Source organism: Sapajus apella, unplaced genomic scaffold (assembly GCF_009761245.1).
Source record: "Sapajus apella isolate SASKATOON/1434 unplaced genomic scaffold, GSC_monkey_1.0 scaffold9, whole genome shotgun sequence".
Lineage (NCBI taxonomy): Eukaryota > Metazoa > Chordata > Mammalia > Primates > Cebidae > Sapajus > Sapajus apella.
The window spans coordinates 18,234,038-18,258,248 of NW_022436949.1; the positions used below are offsets into that span (position 1 = coordinate 18,234,038).

Sequence of the window (24,211 nt, forward strand, 5' to 3'; positions counted from 1 at the left end):
GTGCAGAAGAGACTGACTGAAAATCCCAAATAGTGAGTTGAGTACACCTAAATTATAACTATCCCGCTGCCTAGTCTTCTTTATTATTCTTTTAATGCTTCCCTGATCTCTTTTCAGGGAGAAAAATAATAGTGTCCCTTGGAATCAGGAACTTTTGTAGACCAAAAAACAAACAACAAATAGTACAGTATCAGCTGACGCATTTTCAGAGAAGCTCTTGTAACAAAATAAAATACCAAGTGTACTGCTATGATTATTATTTTCCAACATCGATTTATGACAGACACAAAGGAGAAAAGACTCACAATATAAAATTATGATTGAAAATAAAAACATATAATGCAGAGCCAATATACTTGATTTCAGCTTCCCCATATTTTGAAGTCAGTATCTATTTTGTTGGGGTTTATGCAAAGTCTTCTCCTAATTAATTATATAGTATGTAATATATAATGATGTATTATAATTAAATTATGCATCAATAATTAAATCACAATCAAAATCATTTTATTTATATAATAAATTATTACAAACAAATTTTATATTATAATATATTAAATATGATACATAAATAAATATATAATTATGATTACTTATTATATATTATATTGATTATATATAATTATATTGTATATTTTATTATATATAATTTTTATATTAATTGTAATTAAATTATAATTAAAAGTATGTATTAATAATGTAAATAAGAAAATTATTTCATTTTAAAATGTATTAAAAAATAAAGTAAAATTATTGACCATGATATTGAGATGTAAAGAACTGAAGATGGATAATCAGAGTACAGTCACTCACCTCCATAACAATTTTTTGATCCACAAGCATATATGATGATGATGGTCTCTTAAGATAATAATATCATATTTTACTGTACCTTTTCTATGTTTAGACACACAAATACTTGATATTTTGTTGTGCTGCAGTTGTCTACAGTATTCAGTACAGTAATCCCTATACAGGTACATAGCCTAGGAGCAATATGGTATACAGTATAGCTAGGTGTATAGTAGGCTATATCCTCTAGGTTTGTATAAGTGCACTCTATGATGTTTGTACAACTACAACTGTACAGTGATTCATTTCTCAGAATGTATCCCCAGAGTCAGCAATGCATGACTGTAGTTCAGTCTTATATTTAATTTTTTCATTTTATTTCCACAAACACAGTAGAAAATAATTCCTCCTAGATACCATGGTTGGATTATGTCCATTTATTCTGCCATTTTTGTGTGTGTGTATGTGTTTTTAAGGCAGAGTCTCAGTCACCCAGGTTGGAGTGCAGTGGTGCCATCATGGCTTCTTGTAGCCTTCCCAGGATCAAACCATCCTCCTGCCTCATCCTAACAAGTATTAATAGCTGGGACTATAGGCATGCACCACCATGCCCAGCTAATTTTTGTATTTTCATAGAGATAGGGTCTTCCTATGTTTCTCAGGCTCTTCTCAAATTCCTGGCCTCAAGTGATCCTCTTGCCTCAGCTGAAGCTACTGTCGTTTTAGCATACATTTTAGGTCTTTCTTGTTTGCTTAATTCTTCTACGTAGATAGACTATAGTGAACCACCTCATTTTAGGTCTTTGTTTGCTTAATTCTTCAATGCTAACCTCACTTTTAACTAAATTTTATATTCTCTACTCATACTTCACATTTTCACTTTTTAGTTATTTACCTATTCTTATTTTAATATTTGTAAGCCATTTTAAGGCTTTTTGTAACAAGATAGATAAACAAAGTAAATAATTTGCTCAAAACCTTATATGTCAAAACTTTCTAGATTAAAAAGAGGGAGTAGGGTCGGGTGTGATGGCTCACTTTTGTAACCCCAGCACTTTGAAAGGTGGGTGGATTACTTAACGTTAAGAGTGTGAGACAAGCCTGGCCAACATGGTGAAACACCGTCTCTAGTAAAATTTAAAAAAAAAAATAGCCAGGTGTGGTGACGGGGTGCTACTCAGGAGGCTGAGGCAGGAGAATCACTTGAACTGGAGAGGTGGAGGTTGCACTGAGCCCAGATCACGCCACTGCAATGCTGCCTTGGTGACAGAGGAAGGAAGACTCTGTCTCAAAGAAAGAAAAAAAAGAAAAGGAAAAGAAAAAAAAAAGAGTGAGTAGAATTCTCCTTTGATCATGTTCAAATGGTAGCTCATGTCTGAAGGTGTCATCATACCCAGTTACTTGGTACTAAAATTTTAGTCTCCTTGCATAAAAGCTCACAAGTTGTTCTCCATGGACAGGTTTGAAAGATAGCCATAATAAAAGACTGCCCACAATGAAAATAAAAAGCCATATATATATAAAATAAGCAATTCTAAAAATCAAAAACTGAACTGTATCCATATTCCTTACTTAGTTAAATTACTATTCTTTACCCTAGATATCTGTAGCCATTATCACTTTTGATTTCTAAAACATTCAAATTTCAGGAAGTAGTATAGTTCAAGCAGTAACAAAAATCTGGGGCCAATTTTATATATCTATAAATTTTACAAATTTCTAAATATAAAAATTAAATATAATTTTTAAATATATTAACATAGGATTTTTTACAGTTCTTTTTTTTCTTTCTACTTTAGATTTTTTTAGTCATTATAACTTTTAATTTCTAAAGCACTTAAATGTAGGAATGCAGTATAGCTCAAGCAGTTAACAAAAGTCTGGTGCCCAATTTCTATATATATCCATTTTATAAATTTACATTTTAAAATAAAAATTTTAATAGAAAATGTTCACATATCATTATAGCATTTTTCTATAGATCTTTTAAAACACAAAGAAATGACTGATAAAAATTTAATTTTGATGATGATTTCATGGAAAGGACATATGTAGTAGTCATTACAAATTTAAAAATCCAGCCTTTTCAAATTATAGTGTATCATATAAATTATTGACTATTAAACAACACTTGATGAAAACACATTATTTTAAAAGGTATTTTGGTTATTAATTTTAATTTAAAAAAACCATATCTTTGAAAAATGGAGCTTTAAACTTACCATACAAAAAGCATGTTACCATTTTGACATAGCACAAAACCCTATTATATATAATTGAAACTGCAGAGGAAATTGAGGTAGGCAGAATGTAATTACCCATATTAGAATTTGGACAGCAAACACATTTATACTGTATGCCTAATAATCCAGGGTCATGACTGTTTAAACATTCCATACCATTCCTATGATAGTACCATAACTCAGTAAATGTGACAGTAACAGCATCTGCAAGCTTTCGTAAAATGACGTGGAATCATTAGTGACCATAAATGTGTGTTATGTGTGTTTATATAAATGTATGTGTGTATATAGATATATTTATATTTATTTTTAATATATATATGTGCATGGAATTCAGTAAGATTTTTAATTTTTATTTCACCTTGTGTGCACATATGTACCTTCATGTATAAATATATGCATAGTAAACACACATATAAGTATATGATAACTGCATCTATATATACACATACATATAAGTAAGATTGAAGTGGACAAACCTAATTTATTTTTAATAAAGCATTCTTATTGTAGGTGTTCTAACTTTATCAGTCCCAGATCCCTATAATTTGGGAATAGAAATAAATAATTTAGTTTGTCTTGACCATTGTCCTATCATCTACTCTTATGAAAATATGTCTTCAAAGCATATAATAGGAAAAGAGGGCATATTAAATCTAGAGACACCTTCAATGAACAATTTGTCTAAAATATGTACATTTTAAAACTGGAGTTTTCTTTTCCTTCTTTTCTTTCTTTTATTCTTTTTTTCATTCCTTCTGAAATAATTATAGTTTGAGGTGATGTGGATAACATTCCTAACCTGAGTATTTCTGGACTGTAGAGTGTGGATGAATACTCAACTGATAGGATTTGACTTTGAAATGTAGTGGTCATATACAATGAAAGAGTCCATGTGTCAAACCTGCTCTTCAGATGAGCATGCTGTTTTACACTGATGAAATCCAGAGATGTTTTCTCTGCTGAAATTGAAATTAAATCCTCACTGACCTGGTTAAAGAGCTTTCAGTTAATGACAATACATGCAAATAGCTTTTCCTTTGCTTCATATTGAGTTTTATATACAAGAAAATGAATTACTCCTTTACTTTTCATAACTTAAATTCAGAAATGTTAAGGGATATTTTCTGAAAACATTTAACTTAAAAAAAGAGAAATTCATTAAAAGCACTATCTTATAAAAAACAATAATATAGGTGAAATTTAGAAAAGAAAAAGTCTTTTGTTTTATATAATCAACTATTTGGCCATGATTAAGTATAGACTGGATTGACGATTTTCAATTACCGTGTTATAAAACCTTAAAGTTGAGTACAGTTCTGGAGACTCTAATTACATTAGTATTAAAAAATGCCATATTAATAGATTAGGAGATATGTTACATTAAAGGCTTTCTGTTATGTCCTTGGAGAGGTAAATAAAATTAATTACATTTCCACTGGGGGAAAGTTTAATATGACAGGATATGTGCACAGAAAAATATTACTGGGGATGGAATGTTACAGTAAAAAATTTTTTTAAAAAGGAGCTTACCAGCACACTATCAGCAACTTGCGCCTACTACTTACTAGCTACCCAAATATGGAGAAGTAGAGGACAAAAATCCCCATCTGGGGTCCACATGATCACTTCATGTGTGGGCAAGAAAATTTTGCTTTCTTCTATCCCAAACACTCTTATTATCTTGGCTCCACACTCTATGTTATTGTTAACTGTAAGTATTTTTGATTCATAATGTACTGTACATAAAATATACATCCTGAGGACCACATAGGAAATCCGTGAAAAGTTTGGTAAGGCTTTTTGAAGTCTGTTCTTTGAAGAAACTCTATTAATTGAAACAAACTTATTTATGAAAGAAGGAATTTTTTTGTATTCTTCTAAATTAGACATATTTTAAATGACTAAATATATCATTTCCTTGCTGGAAGCCCAGCAGTTTAAAAATAACTAAATATTTATTAGAACTAGTGTGCTGTTGTTGAGTAAAATCAGACAAACTTAAACAGTTAAATTCCTCCCATTAGTTGGTAATAAAGAGAGCCTTTTAGACAGAATGATTTTTAAATGCCTATGTCATTTTCATTTACGATTTTATTACAGCTTAATATACATACATACGTGAGTATTTCTAACCCAATTTGATAAGTGTAACAAGTTTAAAATATAAGTTGCTTGAAGACTTTAATACCATGGTTCAGTCAATCTAATGAATGGATAAAATAGGAACAGTATGAATTTTGGGGAAAAATCTGCAATTGGGTGTTCTGTATTTTTTTTTTCTTCCAGATTGTACAAAGGCCTACCTGTATATTAGTCAGAAGGGTCTCTATGGAAGACAGTCCATCAGGAAACAGAAAAGGAGATGGAAAACCTGGAGGCAGTGGTTGTCCATGCCCAGTTAGAGAAAGTTTGTCAAGGCTGTCTCTTGCGGTTGGTGTAGAAAGCGGGGTCTCATCTGTATATGATTGAAACAAAAATATAGAACAAGTTACGCTTGTCTGTTTTTATTAGACCTCAGTAATGGCTTCCCTAGTGGTTTCCAGAACATTTATTGCAAATTGGTTCCTGCTATCAGGAGAAAATGCTTTCTGCTGAATTTTCTTTAATGAAAAAGCTGTGGAGATACAACAAGATAACATTAATGAGTAACTTTATAAGCCTTTTAAATGCAGTCTCTAATGAGACTGAGTTTACAGTGCCATAGAATCTTTTTAAAACAAATATTATCTCATATATAGTTGTGATAATATATTCAGGCTGACTTTATGGGCACCTTCCCAATTATCTCATTTTAGTTTGTTCTGTTTGGATTGACAATAGAATATTTCTAGAGCTCTATGTAAGAGAGGGGCTGTATATTAGGAAGCTTCTTTCTCTATTAACCCTTCCTTTATATCAATGATTTGTTCAAATGTATTCTTAAGGAATTTACAAAATAATGTAAAATAAAATCTTTCACTTTACATCTAAAAATAAAAACTAGAATCCAAATGTGTATTTCTAAATTATAAGTGAATTATTCATTATCATTAAAATTAAAGATCCAATTTTTTTGAACCTGAAGACCCTTTACCTTCATATTAAAAAATTACAGCTTCCATATATGAAAAATGGTATGAAGGAAGAGTAATAAAATGCTACTTCTATAACAATATTCAGGGAATCAAATAAAATAACCCTTCAAGATAAATTAGTCTTTATTTATTGACTATTCTTCAAAATTTTAAGCAATTTAGAGTAGCGCATGAATACAGATTCTTTTTACCGCTTACAGTGAAATCCTTTTATTCAGTGTTTTATTATTTAACTATTTTTACAGTTTCACATAAGACAGATACAAGTTATGGCTTATTTTAGATTATGATAATCACAGAGAAAATTTTATTCATGGCAGGATCCTCAATTTTATAAATATCTTCATATTTCACCCCAGGAAAATTAATCAGAGCAATGTATTTGCACAGTCCTGATAGTATCTCTCAATTTTGCAAGTGGCTAAAAACTTCAGCACACTTGCCTTATGCTTATAATTTGATTCCACTGTTCTCTTCAATCATTCTTTTATTTTTCATTACAACACCTAACCACACAACACGTTTTCCAATTACGTCTCTCTGGGGCAGAAATATTGTAGAAGCTGCCACACTTCCCTGTCCCTCACTAATGTCAGAACAAGTTATATTGTGTTCTCACCTTGCCACATTTCTAGTTAATGAACCAAAGGGAAAGAAAAGTTGCGGAGGGGAGTAGCGGCCAGAAGGCCTCCTATTAACTGCCCTCCTCTCACACTCACTCCTTCGCAGTTTCTCCTTCTACTCCCTCCTATGCTAACTTACTGAGACAGATGATCTCAAGCAGCAAGTATTAGAAGAAGAAACAGAGTAAGCAAGTAAAGTAGGACTCATAGTATTTTTTGTTTAATCACACTTGTCACCAGGGTTAAAGAAAGATGGCCGTGCAGGGGCAGGGATGCTGCATGGCTAATGTGAGCAAGGTGATCTTGGACACCATTTACCTAGCTATCATAAATTACTCTTCCAAACCAAGGCTGCTAGTACCTTCTCATAATAGCTATGGAAAGGCACTTGTTAAACATCTATGTGCATGTGAAATTGTTTAAGAATAAAGAGCAATATTTTTCGATCATCATCACCTTAGCTGTCACATGCTAAAGAAAATGTGGCTTAATAGATCATAGGGATAATAATTGCTTGTCTCTTGAAGAAAGGCATAGAACCAGATGACCACCTGAGGTTGCTTTCAGCTTTAGAATCTATGATTCCACAATTATTAAAGACTGTCCAAGAAAATAAAGAATCATATGTATGTGTACACATTTACACACATTTGGGCTATACGTTTCATCACCTCCATGATTATTTGATTTAACTTCAGTGCATTTATGCTTGACTATATTTGGCTGTTGTGTGGATTAAATCATTAAATCACTCATGATGCATAAATTTATGTAGCCAGTATTTATTTAACATAAACAATGTGCTAGATACTGAAGATCGAATACTAAAAACACAACCAGAAAGCCTCAAGAGGCTCATGTGGCCTAGAGTGACTGATTCCAATTGTTAAATAGCTAATGCCTACAGCTAGTAATGCAGTTTGCCTTCCATCACTATTTCTGCAGATACTGCATTTATCAAAGTATAGCATTAAAGTTCTGTACATATATGTACATGTGTGCGTGCATGCCTATAGGCATATTCTTTCCTGCAGCTGTTTTAATGGAATGCTCATCTTGGGCCTCGTGGTTCCAGCTATGAGGATATGCTAACTTATCTAATTGGATTCCTTCATTTATCATTTTACATAGTGAAGATACTACTTAAGGACACTTTAACTCAATATGTACATAAGAAATTAGCAAATTTTGGGTAAAATGTTTAAGAAACTAAAAGAATGATTCTTAAATTCAGTACACTTTTAAAAAGAACACAAACAAACTAATCAAAGATAAAACAAAAAAACAAGAATATTCCTTTGGGTCTCTTGACTCTTATTATCCGAGATAAAGTTGTCAGCTTGTGGCGATTAACATCATAGAGATTTCATTTAGCTCTTCTACAAAGATTGTAATATTGGAATATAAGAATATTAAAGCAAAAGTTTGAGAGACCAATGTAGAAGAGAGTTTTGACATCACATAATCTCCACTGACTTCAAAGAGTGAGTGATAATGAAATATATATTCATAAAATACCTTATTCTGACTGATATATCTGTACATATTTTTCAGCTTATTTTTAAGAGAAAGCTGGCTAGTCAGATGTCATGATTTTTGGTAGTATAGCATTTGACAATGTAATTTCTGGGTTTTTTTGTTTTCTTAAAAAAATTTTACTTTAAAATAATTGTATACTTACAGAAAAGTTACATGAATTGTACAAGGAATTACTTCATACTCCTGTAAGGTGTGAATGGCTAACCACAAAATATATGTTTATGCATACTTCCTGACACCTAGTAATGTTATTTTACTTTAAAAAATGGTTTTCACAGAGGGAATTAAGTTAAGATCTTGAGATGAGGAGATCATCCTGGTTTAGGATAGATCCTAAATCCAATAGCAAGTATCCTTTAAGACAAAAGCAGAGAAAGGTTTGAAAGAGGCAGAAAAGAAGACACAGAGATGAGAAAAGGCCAAGTGAAAACTAGGCAGATATTAGGATGTTTCACCTACAGTCAAGGAATGCAGACAATCACCAGAAGCTAGAAGAGACAAAAATGGCCCTTGGAAGGAGCTCATTTCTGCTGACACCTTCATTTTGGACGTCTACCTGTGAGAGAACTTATTTTGTTTTAAGGCACCAGGGTTAAGGTCATTTGTTATGGCCAGCTCTGGGAAAGCAATAAAACTTCAGTTCACCAATTGTTTACATTTTGTCACATTTTTTTTTAATTTTCTCTTTGTCTCTCGCCCTCTCTTGTTCTCTGTGTGTGTGTGTGTGTGTGTGTCTGTGTGAAAGAGAGAGACAGAGAGAGTGTGTGTGTGTGTTTGTGTGTATGTATATGTATGGTGTGGGAGAGGATGCATATGTTTGAACCATCTTCTCCAATTAAGCCTCAAGACTTCAGTGTATATTTCTTAAGTACAAGGAAACACTCTTACATAACCACAGTCTGAAATCAGTAAGAATCACATATGGAGTATATGATTGTTTAATCAAGAGTCCACATTCCAACTTTATTTTTTTTTATGTTTTACAGTAGTTACATAACAAATATTTTACTTTTGTGACAAGTCTTTAATGTATTTTTATGGGCATACAGTAGGCACGAAGTGGCCTCTAAGAGGGCCTGTGTTGATTTCTTATCCTGCTAGTCATACCCTGTCTGGTCCTTTTCTCTCAACCTAACAAATAGAATACAAGAAATATGATGGGATGTCACTTTAGAGATTTGGTTATAAAATCTAGCTTCCATTTCTCTCCCTCTTTCTTTTGCATTGCTTGCCGTGGGTCAAGCTAGTTGTCATGACTTGAGACAGTCCTGTGGAAAGGTACATGTGACAAGGGAATGAAAGCCAACATTACAAGTTGGCTTGAAAGTAGAATCTCCCTACCCAGTTAAAGGCTTTAAGGCCGCAGCCCTGGCTAATAGATTGACTGTAATCCCATGAGACCTTAAACCAGAAGCACTCAGAGAAGCTGCACCTAGATTCTTGACCCACAGAAACTGTAACATCATAAATGTTTGTTGGTTTAAGCCACTAAGTTTTGGTATAACTTATTACACATCTATGTATAACTAAAACACTATGTAACATTTTTTTAATATTCTGGCAAATATAACAAAAATGACTTGATGTTCACTTAGTATTAACTGCTATGGACATGGAACAACTTCTTTTATTCAATTTTCTCATTTACAAAAAAGTAGCAGGTTAAATGAGACAAATGTAGGACCACACAAATCTAACATTCTCTAATACTTTTTATAAAAATTTATAAAAAATTTTTTCAGTGGGCTTCTCATCTATTATGATTGGAAATAAAAATGTATCAGTTTGGAGTTAGAAATTTTAAAATTATTAATTTCAAAGATTTATAGATATCTATGTAATATCTGGAAAAGAATGAGTATTACAAATAAAATTTCAGAGCAAGCTATTAATTACTTAGGTTTACAAGCTCCACTTTATAAGGATTCTTAAATTATCTTGTTTCCTTTTATTAAATTGGAGCATAGTTCAGTCACCTATAAGACAGCACTCCCAATACCTGTGATGTCGAATTGGATACAGCAAAAGGTGTATCTTCCTAAGAAAAAAGTTAAGCACTTTCAAAAGATGCAGTAACTAGAATACTATTTTTTTAGAGGACAACACATGGGTAGAGTCTGAAAGTTATGCTAGTTCTGTAGATAAGTTGTTATTTTAAAATTTCTAAAATAAGCAGTTATTAACTTTAAAAAATTCTGGATACGCAGTTCACAACTTATAATAGGTTTGACTTAAGGATGATATGAAACCATTGCAATTTGGACATACTTTGAATTCTGAATTTTGAGTTTTTTTCCTGGGTTAGCAATATGCAGTGGTATAAAGTCATTGCAGTTTTCGATTTTACAATAGTATGAAACCATTGCAGTTTTGATACTTCGAATTTTGATTTTTTTCCTGGGTTAGCAACATGCAGTGGTATGAAACCATTCCAACTTTCAATTTTACAGTGGTATGAAACTATTGCAATTTTCAATTTTACAGTGCTATAAAACCATTGCAACTTTGATACTTTGAGTTTTTGATTTCGATTTTTCCCCTGGGTTAGCAATACGCTATATGTGAGATATTTAACACTTTATTATGAAATAAGTTTTGTGCTAGATGATTTTGCCTATCTGTAGGCTAATGTAATTGAGCACATTTTAGGTAGGATAGGCTAAGTAATGATGTTTGGTAGGTTAGGTGTACTAGATGCATTTTTAATTTACAATATTTTCAATTTACGATGGGTTTTATCAGGATTTAATCCCATTGTAAGTTGAGAAGTAGTTGTATTTTAACTCAGTTACTTGAAACTATAGTGGTTTTCTGAAAGAAAATAGAACAGCACAAATTATAATCTAGACCAGAAAAGCTACCTATTAACATCTTAATAATTATATAATAAATACACTAATAATTATAACAACATATAGTCAGTTAGAATGACAGAAAACAAAATGAGAAACTATAAATGAAAGAGAAGAAAATGTTTAAAAATTAAGTTACTTATCAATAACTATCAGTAAGATTGATGCCTCTGTAAGACAAGGTATTTTTCTCTCCAACCTTATCACACACAACAATTTAGCAGGATATCCTAAGGAACAATGTTGTTTAAAAAAATAATGGGCCTCTACTCTTAAAATGTTTTCTTTCCTGTTAATAAAATCTAACTCAGTTGTTATTTTCATAACGAATCCCTTTGGGTTTGAATTATATATTCTCTTTCAAGTTAATGTGTGTCTGTGTGTTTTGGTCTCTGATGTCTTTTATTATATCATAAATTCCAAATAGAAAAATAATCACTTCTAGAAAAGCACAAATTCCACAAAGATTCACAATTATTCATTTTGATTTGAAGTAGATAGTATTATCAAAATGGAAAATATCTCTATATTTTATGTTTAAAACAGATCTGGGAGTTTCCATGAAAACTCTATATTTCCATATTGGCAAAATGAAAAAGATTTTAGCAAAATTCTAGAGAATAAAATAGTTTTCATACAGAAATAAATAATTACTTATAAAAATACAAAATTTTATTATTTTAATAAATTTTCATCACAAATGTATACATTTGTAAGATACATTTATAAGAGTTTTGGAGAACTCATTAGACATATTAAATTGGAGTAGAAGCATAAATAATCTATAGATTAAGAGTTGGTGCCTAAAAAATTTTGAAAATTATTTCCAGACATACGACACAGGTGTTTAAACTGAGCTCAATCATAACCTCAATACTGGTTCATTCTCACTGTAGGCACTGTTGGTTTAATTTGGCAATGTATACTATTAATACATTTGAATAATAAGACCTTAGGTTTGAGAAAAAACTACAGATATTGGTAAGGGTGTAGAGAAAAGGGAATATTTATAAACTATGGGTGGGAATGTAAATTACTACAACCTCTATGGAAAACAGTATGCAGATATCAGGTACAGGTGATGGGGGGACGGTGGCAACAAACCACCTTGCCATGAATGTACCTATGCAACAATCTTGCATGATCTGCACATGTACCCCAGAATCTAAAGTACAATTAAAAAAAAAAAAGAACTAAAAATAAAACTACTATTCAACCCAGTAATCCCACTATCAGGTATCCACCCAAAACAAAAGAAATCATTATATCAAAAAGACACTTAACACTCGTATGTTTATTACAGCACTACTCACAGTAGCAAAAATACAAAATCAACCTAAGTGTCCATCAAAGGATGACTAGATTTTTTAAAATGTGATATAGGCTGGGCACGGTGGCTCACACCTGAAATCCCAGGACTTTGGGACGCCCAGGCAGGTGGATCACTTGAAGCCAGGGGTTAGAGACCAGCCTGGCCAACATGAAGAAGCCATATCTCTACCAAAAACACAAAAATTAGCTGGGTGCAGTGGCATTTGCCTATAATCCCAGCTATTTGGGGGGTTGAGGCACAGCACAAGAATGGCTTGAACCTAGGAGGCGAAGGTTGCAGTGAGCAGAGATCACCCCAGTGCACTCCAGCCTGGGTGACAGAGCAAGATAGCAAGACTTTCTCTAAAAAAAAAATGTGATATATATATATGTATATATATATTATATGTATATATATACACATATATATACATATATATACAGAATATATATATATTCTGTATATATATGTGTATATGTATATACACATATATATATGAAATGGAATACATATATATATATAATTGAACACTATTCAGCCATAAATAAGAATGAAATTATGTCTTTTGCAGCAATATGACTGGATTTGACGGCCATTATCTTAAAACAAGTCAGTTACAGAAAGATGAATACTTCATGTTCTCATTTATAAGTAGGAGCTAAATAATCTGTACAGAGTGTAGAGTGATAGACAATTGAGACTCAAAAGCGTGGGGGAATGGGGGAGATGCATGATGAGAAATTATTTAATGGGTACAATGTAGACTTTTCAGGTAATGGATACTGAAAACCCTGACTTCACTACTAAGCATTCTATCCACATAACAAAATTACACTTGTATCCCATGAATATATATAAATTTTAAAAAAGAAAAAAAAATTATCAGGTAAATGTTTTTTCTTTCTAGTACTTCCATCTTCTCAGAAAATAAGGAATTCTGAAATATCACATTAAAATTTATCAAAATTACTTTTATGTATCTATGCTGATGCATATAAACTAGGGGTATAAACTATCTCAGAAATAAAACTTATTTCCTATATTTTATTTAATGCCTATTTTTCAAATTTTGAATTTAAAGTTACTCCAGAAATTTTTATAAAATTGACACCAAAATGCAAGACATGATACAGCTATGGTAAAATGAAAAGCAAAACCAGGCTAGATTCAGAAAGCAAGAGTTCAAGTCCTGGCTCTACCAGATACTAGCAAATAGTAAATACTAGCAAATACTCTACCAAATACTAGCAAATTTTAGAGCAAAGAATCTGTCTCTTGTTCGAGACTCATTTCAATTACTTATTAAAATGTTGATTACCAATTCAAAGGATTATAGTTTAAATCCAACTTGATTATGTGTGTGAAAGTGCTTTGTAAAATATAAAACACTATCTTAATACATAATATGAATGGATGAATAATTAACAAATAACCCAATCAATTATAAATTTTATAAATTTCATTTTGGAAACTTGGCTTCAATATGCCATAGAGGATATTCTGTCCTTGTACCATAAGCCCATGGATTCTTTATTATGTCTCTCTGATAAGGCTTTGATGAAGGTCCATAATGTTGATAAAAGAATTATTAGTGAATACATCAGTTTCCTTATATGGACTAACCCTGAGTTAGTTTGGTAAACAGTTAAAATTGACTGTGATAGAAATAATTTGAAAAAGGGCAAAGAATATGAACTGGTTTATCAATTTATCTTCAGGTGGCAGGACCTAGAGGAAATATGTGTTGACTTACACACACACACATACACACACACACACACAAACACACACTCTACAGTTTTCACAGAAAAAGACTGTGAAGAACATAAAACAACTTAAGAGGCTTTTTGTACATCCTTCAAGCAGCATTAGAACTCTGAATTTTGAGTTTGGGTGAATAAAAGAAAACAATTTATATAGAAAGGAAATCATTACAAGTGTGTTTGGCAGAATGATTGAGGTTTGATACAAAAATACACCACACTCACAGTGTTGCCTAATTTAATGCATATCCATTGCTAACTTACTATATGCAACTATCATCTATATCAGTGATTCCTAACTTTTGAATAGTTCTCTTTTGAGATGCTCATGAAAGTTAGGAACGACTCCTTAGAGGAGGAAATAGAACATCCAGTCTCAGCTACCTAACACACAGTAAGTACTTATTAATATTTACTGAAAGAATACATGAATGAGATAAGGCAAGGCAAAAGCTGGAGGAATACAGACTGCAAAAATGAGAAGCATATAGTCTCTGCCTATCCCAGGGTAATACCACATCTATGACAGTAAAGCTAAAAATACCTCCTATTGGAAAACCACTCCTTTGGTTACAAGGCCATTTTGCAGACATTATCCTGAGTTGAGAGGAAGCTCTAGGAATAAAATTTTTAAAATGCATGCAATTATAATCTCAAAAGAGTGATTCAAATGGCACCCAGTTCTTATTTAGAAAAAAAAAAGAGATTATGTTTAGACTATATGAGTTGAAAGAGGAAAGAAAAAAAAATGAAAACCTCCATGGCAAGAAATGGGCAACGAATTTTGGGAAAGGCAACGAGAGGGAGATTAAGAGGTTGAATGAGGGAACCATGCAAAGATAATAGCTCAAGAAAATCAGGAGCCACAATTCCCTGAAGAAACTGTATTTTTAAGCGGAAAGCATATTTTCTATCATTATGCTTAAAAAAGAGTCTTTAATTTCTGGCTATTCTGTATCTGTATTTCAAAACTTGCTATATTCAGAAATGCTAAGATCAAGCTATCTATTAATATTTCCAATCTTGGCCTTGACAGCAAACTCATCATAATCTTAGCTAACTCATTTGAAGAGACAAAACTTGAGTTTTGTGCACAAAACTGTGCACAAAACATGTGCACAGAGGTTTTGTTCCTTCAACAACTTGAAATTTCTTGGAAGAAAATGGAAAGGCACCAAGCATTAAACGCACACACACATACACACAGTGATTTAACTTTCAAATGTTTTGGGTTGCATTCACATTTGCTTGTTTCTTAAAGTCATGTCATACGTGTTTATGAAAGAGCTGGCATAGCTTATGCTGAAAAGATTCACTTAATTGACCTTTCTGTCATTTCCATGACCTGATAGGTTTAACTTCACTGCTGATACTGCAGGTGAATATGGGAAAGCATTTACTGAAAGCTGCAAAACAGACATGGTTGTATTTCCTAGGTTGATGTTTTGCATATCTGCACAGTAGGGCCATTAAGTGTTCTAAGAGCACAACGGAAACAATCATAACATTTGTTTTTAGATGACTGACTCAGAACATGTACACCAGGCTTTATATAGAAACTGTTTTTGTTTTATTAAGGGACTGTTTGCCTGTTAGTGATAACATCATTAAAAATAAATGAAAGGGGGCTGGTAAAATGCTTCCCCAAAGCAGAAACCTAATTAAAGGTGATATGCCTGCTATGAGGCTTTTTTTTTTCAGAACTCAGAAATAGAACAAGGTTATTTCTTTCTCATTTTATAAGGCCCAAAGAAGACCTCACAGTAAAACATCACTTCTGATCTAATTTTCTATTTCTGTGTACTTTAATAATCTACTTTAAAGTCTGCGCTTGCCCATAGAAAGTGAACTAGTTTTGTGTCTACTGATAGCTTCTTCATCATGTCATACTGCATGAAAAGAAAATCTGATGGTTCAGTTCAAAAAATGAATTCTCCTTTTAAAACTAATTGCACAGATTGTAATATGTTCACTAATAGTAAATAAATAGTGCACACATAAACATTCCGCAGCTCTAAATGACCACTTTTTGAGTTAATGGTTAAAAAAAATCTCCAAATCAAGGTTTATAATTTCAGAAATAAAAAAAAGTAGATCCTTTTATTTTAAGGGGTGGAGTTACTCTAATTTCATGGATGGTGGAAAAAGCAGGAAACTGCATTCCCTTGATAACTCTGCCCTTATTGTGCTGTGACCTTGGCCAATTTACTTAAATTTACATCTGCCAAAAATGAGTTTCTGAAATGTGCTTTGAGAATTTTCAGGGGGAGGGAGGAGGAGTTGTCACATAAATCCAAGGCCTTTTCAAAATTAATATGACTTTAGAAGTAGGGCAACACTGGGCACCATCGCAGGGTGCCATAGTTTGATACCCTGTTCTCTTCTTGTCAGCTCTGCATAGCTCCAATTCATTTATGAGTCTCCAAGCCAAAAATGAGTGTTATTGCTAAGTGAATAAAACAGAATGATTCTCAAATAATCCCCCTGAAACATATACTAGCTCCGGTGCTGTGGATTACTCAAACTCTAATTTGCACGTGAGTTTTAAACTAAAATTATTATGGAATTACAAAAATGTAAGGGTCTTTGGAAATCACCTTCTCTACATTCTTCATTTTTCAGATGAAACAAGCCCAATAACTGATTGACCCAAAGTCTTTCAAACTCAAGTGTGCAAATTCTCATTTCTTTTATCATTAAAATATAAAGTTTCAATTTAGAGGAAATACAAACGAAGCACAATATTTTGAATGATTCCATGAATATGCCCACCCAGAAATATGCATATGAAGACTGAATTCTGACCTTTTTTTCTCTCACTAAAATTCCTACCTAAGGGGCCTAGGGAGTCATGCCCTACAAATCATAAAATCTACTTGAACAGTTTTTTTTTTTAATTAACTCTGGTTATTGTGGCTTAGTTTCCAATCTGACTCTGTTAGAGCATCATATGCCCACAGATCCCCTTATCTTAACTTAAGCATTCATTTCTACTAACTTCAAATCTTTAAACAATAGCTTAACTCTCTCAGATGAAATTGTCAACCAAAGAGTCTCTAAAATGTACCTATGGCTGTAAGCCTGTTTCAAGATATCTCGCCTTTTCGGATCAAACCAATGTATATCTCTCATGTATTGACTTATGATTTTCCCTACAATTCCTGTTTCCATGAAATGTATAAAACTAAACTATAACTCTACCTCTTCAGGTGCACTTTCCCAGGACCTCTCGAAACTGTGTAACAGGAGGCTGCAGACTTATATTGAGTGGCTCAGAATAAACCTGTTTAAGTATTTTAGCAGTACTTGGTTTTTCAGTCATCACACATACACATATATGACAACAGGTGAAATGTGAACCCTAATGGGATATTTAATAAATGTTAAGAGATTTTAGGAGCAATAATGATAATGTGTTTGTGATTTAAGAAAAAGTTTACCCATCTTTAGGAATATACACTGAAAATAAAGCAAAACAAAAAAGAAAAACATTAAAAATATGTATACATTACAGAGCACATGTTTGGGATGTAAGGCCGGTTGCCTGGTCGGGAGGTTGGACACGCCCACCTCTGCACCCGGCACCAGGCTCTGCACTCGGCACCTAGCTCTGCCGCAGGGCTCCCCTGGAAGGCTCCAGCTGATGCAAGGCTCCTGGCCGGTTTTCCCACCGGAAAAGCCACCCTGTCTCAATCCCACTCCCCTGGAGTCAATCAGAGCACCCAGCTGTTGCTCGTTCCTCTTACCTATAAAAACCCTACGCCCCAGGAAGTTGGCGCGACTTCCCTGGCCCCTTTCCCCGGGACCATGGAACCTCGCCCGGGAGCTGAATAAATTGGATTTTCATTTTCCTATATTGGCCTCAGTTTCTTCATTTTAAACTCGGCAATAACGCTTACATGGGATATGCTTCAAAAATCTCTGGGAGAAGAGAAGAAACTGGGTGGAGGTATGAGACAAGATTTATCTTGAGATGATCATTGTTAAAGCAAATGATGGGTAGGCATGTGGGAACTCAGTACTCTTCTAATTTTATGTATATTTGAAATTCTCAACAATAAAAAGCTAAAAAAAAAAAAAGGAACACTACTTAGTAAAGGTTCTATTAACTTACTCTTTCTTCAGAGTCAGAGGCATTGCTATGAGGATGTTCATCATTACCATAAAAATAACTAGCACATAGCGAGTGTTTCCTTCATGTACAAAGCAATGTTCACTACTTTGCATGCATTGACTCATTTAATTCTTACAATTCTGTAACTGCATTACTAGCATTATACTTATTTTACACCTTAATATGTAGAGGTAAAAAGAAGTTAATTAACTTGCCAAGGTAATTCAACTAGCCTGAATATGAACCCAAACAGCCTTATTTCACAGCCTATGTTCCTTAAACACCCAAGGAGTAATATACAATTTTTAAGGGCATTTAAAAACACCTTAATATGTGCATTCAAGTTTATACAATAAATATATACTAAAAAAAAAAACAAAACAAAACAGGATAATTTTATCTTGGAATGGAAAGAAAATGCAGAGATTTTTTATTTCATTCCTCCTCCTTAAGGCTTGACTTATTCCTTAAAACGAAGCCAATGGTCATGTCAACAAGCCAAGGGTCCTTCAAACTGACTACTTCTGTTGATACACTTATGATTATTTGTGATTATCTGCTATTAATTGCCAAGATAGCTATCCCAGGAATGAAAGTCCAGAATCTTCCTAGATAAGACTAGAGAATTCTAACCATGAGTATCACGGACATTTAATATCAACTTTAAGTAGTTTATGCAAAATATCTCCCTGGAAATTTTTCACCCTACACCTTATCAAATGCTAACCATAGCAACAAGGTCTATACTTCCCTTATCAGAACTATTTAACCATGAAAATACCACTTTTAAATTGATGCATGCATTCTATGGGGTAAAAACACAAAGCCTACTTAAGGATTTTTAAAGCAAAACAATTACTGTCCAAGAGGTTCACTTCAGAAGGAGCAGATCTCATGCTTTACCCATTCATCAGCTGCAATTAAACCTTGGGTAATGCCATAAATTATGTTCTACATTTGTCCCAATTTAGCTTCTCCTGAATTTCTTTATCCTATAATCCTAGCCATGAATCTGTCTCATTTTTCACCATAAGAACCTTAGGTATGTTTCCAAATCACCATCTTTCAGTAGTGAATCCTTTTCCTTCCCTGACTGCATCAGTGTGTTCCATCCTGGCACTGGGACTTCCCATTGTATTTGGTGACTGCTTTGCTCTGATAAGCTAGTATGTAACATGGTGCCCTAAGCTAGACAGCAGTTTTCTGGTCTAGAAAAATTAATTTATGTAAGTCCAATAATTTACTAAGTATAATAACTTCAGTTAAGTCACAGGTGTGTTTTAATAGGTCCTTTCTTTCCCATCTTTCCTTGCCACAATCTTTTGGGACAGGAAGCATGGTATGTAAATGACAAAAGCCTCTTCAAGTGATACCTACTAACTCTGCAAGAACCAGTTCATTGTTCCCTCCCACTTACAACTGATTACAAGTATATATTACCAGGACCATTTCACATGATCAAATTTACAGAAAATTATTTTCAAATTTCTTTACAGGTTTATTTCTGTCTGTGTGTTTAACATGAAAAACTGTGAGGGAAGGACTGAGTCCATTCACCTCTGTAGCCCCAATGCCTGGCACATAGTATATTTTTATATAGTATATTTTTAGATATGACTTGTTGAATATGTGATTTAATTTATTTTCAAAACTAGTTAATTTATAAAACCCTTTATCCTCATAGTAACACAGGTAAATTTTAGTTGCAGTTACTTTACTTTAAGTTAGTTGAGTTAGCCTGAATGAATGAGAAGGGATATAATAAAAGTTGCTTCTGTTTGAGTTGCCTTTTTAGAAATGTGAATTTAGCATATACAAATGACTTATGAGATTTAAATCCTAATTTTACAATCCTAATATTTACTAAATAATTAACTATATTTGTGGCTGCCCTGTGCAGGAAAAGGGACTGATAATAGACTCATATAACATTATAGTAAGATTTGGTTCATTTACTTAAAAGTACTATTGGCTATTTTGGGCAATCCCAGGTTTGCCATGACAGACTGCCAAGCAAATGTTCATAAGCATCTTGTCAGGAATATCACAGAAACTATTTCTTAGAAATTGATAGAAGGTTAAATTAAGTGACCTTTATATCCCTTTTACCTATTGAGATTTTATGACTTTTTCCTTTAAAACTAATTGTTTTATAACACAGTCATATAAAAATGCAAAGGAGAGCACTAATTTTTAGGATTTAGGGAAATATAAAAAGTTAAGAATGTCTGTTTATGTCATTGTCAGCATTCTTTCCTCAGCGAGAAGAGGAGTTTTTAACAGCACAGCTGCTATTTTGCAACTCTCAGAGCATAAAAACATAATGCAAGTTCCTGGACCTCTACTATATGTAAGTTAAAAATTAATTTTTAATTTATAACCGCTCATTCTTTGTAGCACAGGAAAGAGATGACGTTGTTAGATTTGTAAAATTGTAGTTTCTAGCTTTTCAGTGTGTTCTATTTAAGAAATACACATCTGTTAGCTCAAAAGTCAAAAATTAACATAGAAATGAGACATCTTGGTTGTTTTCCTGTAATGCCTATGTTTCAATTTAATTTGAAAAAATTATTAGAAATTTTAAAGTTATGTTAAAACTTCAAATTAAAAAAACCACTTTGTTATCTGCATCCATTAAAATATTTCCTGCTATCTTCTACTGTGTATTCTATATGTATAATAGTATGAATGCCTCACATTTGTTTTGTGGAATTTGTTTAATTGATGAAGAATTTATGCATTCAAGGTAAAAGACATAGCTCAGATCCAGAATTTAACCTGGGAAGATAACACATGTTAGGAGGAACTGAAGAAAGACAGCATGGATGAGATCTGGTGAGGGAAGAGAGGTTAGAATGCAATTTTGGAGAAGTAATAGGGCCAGATTTGAGTGAGGTCTTGCAGACCTGATCATGAAGTTGTAGCTCAGAATGTTCAGGAGAAGGTTGGTCATGATCTTACAGAAATGGCAATTCTCTCTAATCATGTATGTATCATGAGAATATAGAACAATTTCATCCTTATGTGACCAGTGACTTTTTATTTCCATGGCATGTTTAATGCATATCAAGCTACCATTATCAATACCAAATCTATTCTTCAACTTTGTTTTTTAGCACACAAATTCTCCATAGAGAATTTTAATATAGTGCCTCCCATAACAATAACTTCAAAAATGTCATGATACTTTTAAGAAAGTTGTTATTTCCTTCACTAATAAAACTATTTTTACAATTGTTAAATTTAATCACAAATTTCTTCAGGAACTTTTATCAAATGCAATTAACCTTGAAATATGAATACATTTTTTTTTTTTTGCCAATTAGTTCGGCTGGAAAATCAGACAAATTTGAAACTAGTCACTCTAGAAATATTTATGGATAAATGGCAAATGAAACACGGTAGAAAAAAATAACAGAGATAAGAGAGGACTATCACAGCAATTGAGGACATCTAGTCCATCCTTGCACTGACTACCTGGAAGAGAAAAATTCTAATTCCAGAATGAAACATAATCGGACACAATTCTTATGGCATGGCTAAGGTTGAATACATGGGGATAAAAAGTAACTTTTGGAAACATATACAATTTATTATCTCAAACCTATTATCAAGTTTCTAAACTCTACCTCCACTTTAGGCTTAGTCCTGCCAATGTTAATATATTTTCTAATCCTCTATCATCTATTTATTGTTAACAATTGAACTTAAAAATCCTATAAATGTTTACTGGAATCTGCTCATCCTATCAGTCCCTCATTTCTCTGTTTGGCAAAGAAAATGAGCCTACATTAAAAGAATGCTTTCCTAATGAGCCCATACAAATCATAGAGATTGTACTCCTGTTTTCTAAGAAATTATTTTAAGGAATGATTTTAGAATCTTTTTCAGAGTCATTACTGAGGCACTTCTCTCACTGTAGGTGAATTGTGCCAGCATTTTGGGAGGCCGAGGTGGGCAGATCACGAGGTTAGCAGATTGAGACTATCCCGGCTAACACGGTGAAATCCCAGCTACTAAAAATACAAAAAAAATTAGCCAGGTCTGGTAGCACATGCCTCTTGTCCCAGCTACTCAGGAGGCTAAGGCAGGAGAATCGCTTGAATCCAGGAGGCGGAGATTGCAGTGAGCCAAGATTGCACCACTGCACTACAGCCTGGGAGACAGAGTGAGACTCCAACTCGAAAAAAAAAAAAATCATAACCGCATATTATTATGTTTACTTATTTATCACCTCTCTTGTGGGTCAGCATATTTGACTGTAAACTTAGGCTAAATATCTTGGGACATTATTCACGTGGCCTGAATTCATTTTGAATTGCCAAGTATTTTCTTCCAGTTTCTTCATCTGACTTGGGCGTCAGTCCTCTCTCATGATGATTACTCTCACGATTTTTACTTTCTCTTAGAAAGATGATGAAAACCACGAAGAAGCCGAAACCCTGAACAGACCCATAACAAGGTCTGAAGTTGAGGCAGCAATTAAGAGCTTACCACCCAAAAAAAGCCCAGGTCCAGACGGGTTTACAGCCGAATTCTACCAGACATTCAAAGAGGAACTGGTACCATTCCTTCTGAAACTATTCCAAACAATACAAAAAGAGGGAATTCTTACCAAATCATTTTATGACAACAACATCATCCTGATTCCAAAACCCGGCAGAGACACAACAAGAAAAGAAAACTTCAGGCCAATATCCATGATGAACACAGATGCAAAAATCTTCAAAAAAATACTGACAAGCTGATTGCAACAGCACATCAAAAAGCTTATCCACAATGATCAAGTAGGCTTCATCCCAGGATGCAAGGCTGGTTCAACATATGCAAGTCTATAAACGTAATTCACCACATAAACAGAACCAAAGACAAAAACCACATGATTATCTCAATCGATGCAGAGAAGGCCTTTGACAAAATTCAACAGCCCTTTATGCTAAAAACCCTCAATAAGCTAGGTATTGATGGAACGTATCTCAAAATAATAAAAGCTATTTATGACAAACCAACAGCCAATATCATACTGAATGGGCAAAAACTGGAAGTATTCCCCTTGAAATGTGGCACCAGACAAGGATGCCCGCTCTCACCACTGCTATTCAATATAGTATTAGAAGTTCTAGCCAGAGCAATCAGGCAAGAAAAAGAAATAAAGGGCATTCAAATAGGAAAGGAGGAAGTCAAATTGTCTCTATTTGCAGACGACATGATTGTATACCTAGAAGACCCCATCGTCTCAGCCCCAAATCTCCTGAAACTGATAAGCAACTTCAGCAAAGTCTCAGGATACAAAATCAATGTGCAAAAATCACATGCATTCCTATACACCAATAACAGACTTAAAGAGAGCCAAATTAAGAACAAACTTCCATTCACAATTGCCACAAAGAGAATAAAATACCTAGGAATACAACTAACAAGGAACGTAAAGGACCTCTTCAAGGAGAACTACAAGCCGCTGCTCAACGAAATAAGAGAGGACACAAACAGATGGAGAAACATTCCATGTTCATGGTTAGGAAGAATCAATATCGTGAAAATGGCCATACTGCCCAAAGTAATTTACAGATTCAATGCTATCCCCATCAAGCTACCAATGACCTTCTTTGCAGAACTGGAAAAAACCACCTTAAACTTCACATGGAACCAAAAGAGAGCCCGCATAGCCAAGTCACTTCTAAGCAAAAAGAACAAAGCTGGAGGCATCACACTACCGGACTTCAAACTATACTACAGGGCTACAGTAATCAAAACAGCATGGTACTGGTACCAAAACAGAGATATAGACCAATGAAACAGAACAGAGGTCTCGAAGGCAACACAACATATCTACAACCATCTGATCTTTGACAAACCAGACAAAAACAAGCAATGGGGAAAGGATTCCCTGTTCAAT

General features: G+C 33.4%; 1 protein-coding gene across 5 annotated transcripts in view; it reads right to left on the bottom strand.

The window, feature by feature from the left end:
- The window catches only part of DACH1 (dachshund family transcription factor 1), a 433,595-nt gene that overhangs the window by 46,063 nt on the left and 363,321 nt on the right, over positions 1-24,211 (bottom strand). For all 5 annotated transcript variants that reach the window (XM_032277267.1, XM_032277265.1, XM_032277266.1 and 2 more), the window contains one exon: positions 5,342-5,493. In XM_032277267.1, coding sequence (XP_032133158.1) covers positions 5,342-5,493 — 152 coding nt within the window. The remainder of the gene's footprint in view (positions 1-5,341; positions 5,494-24,211) is intronic.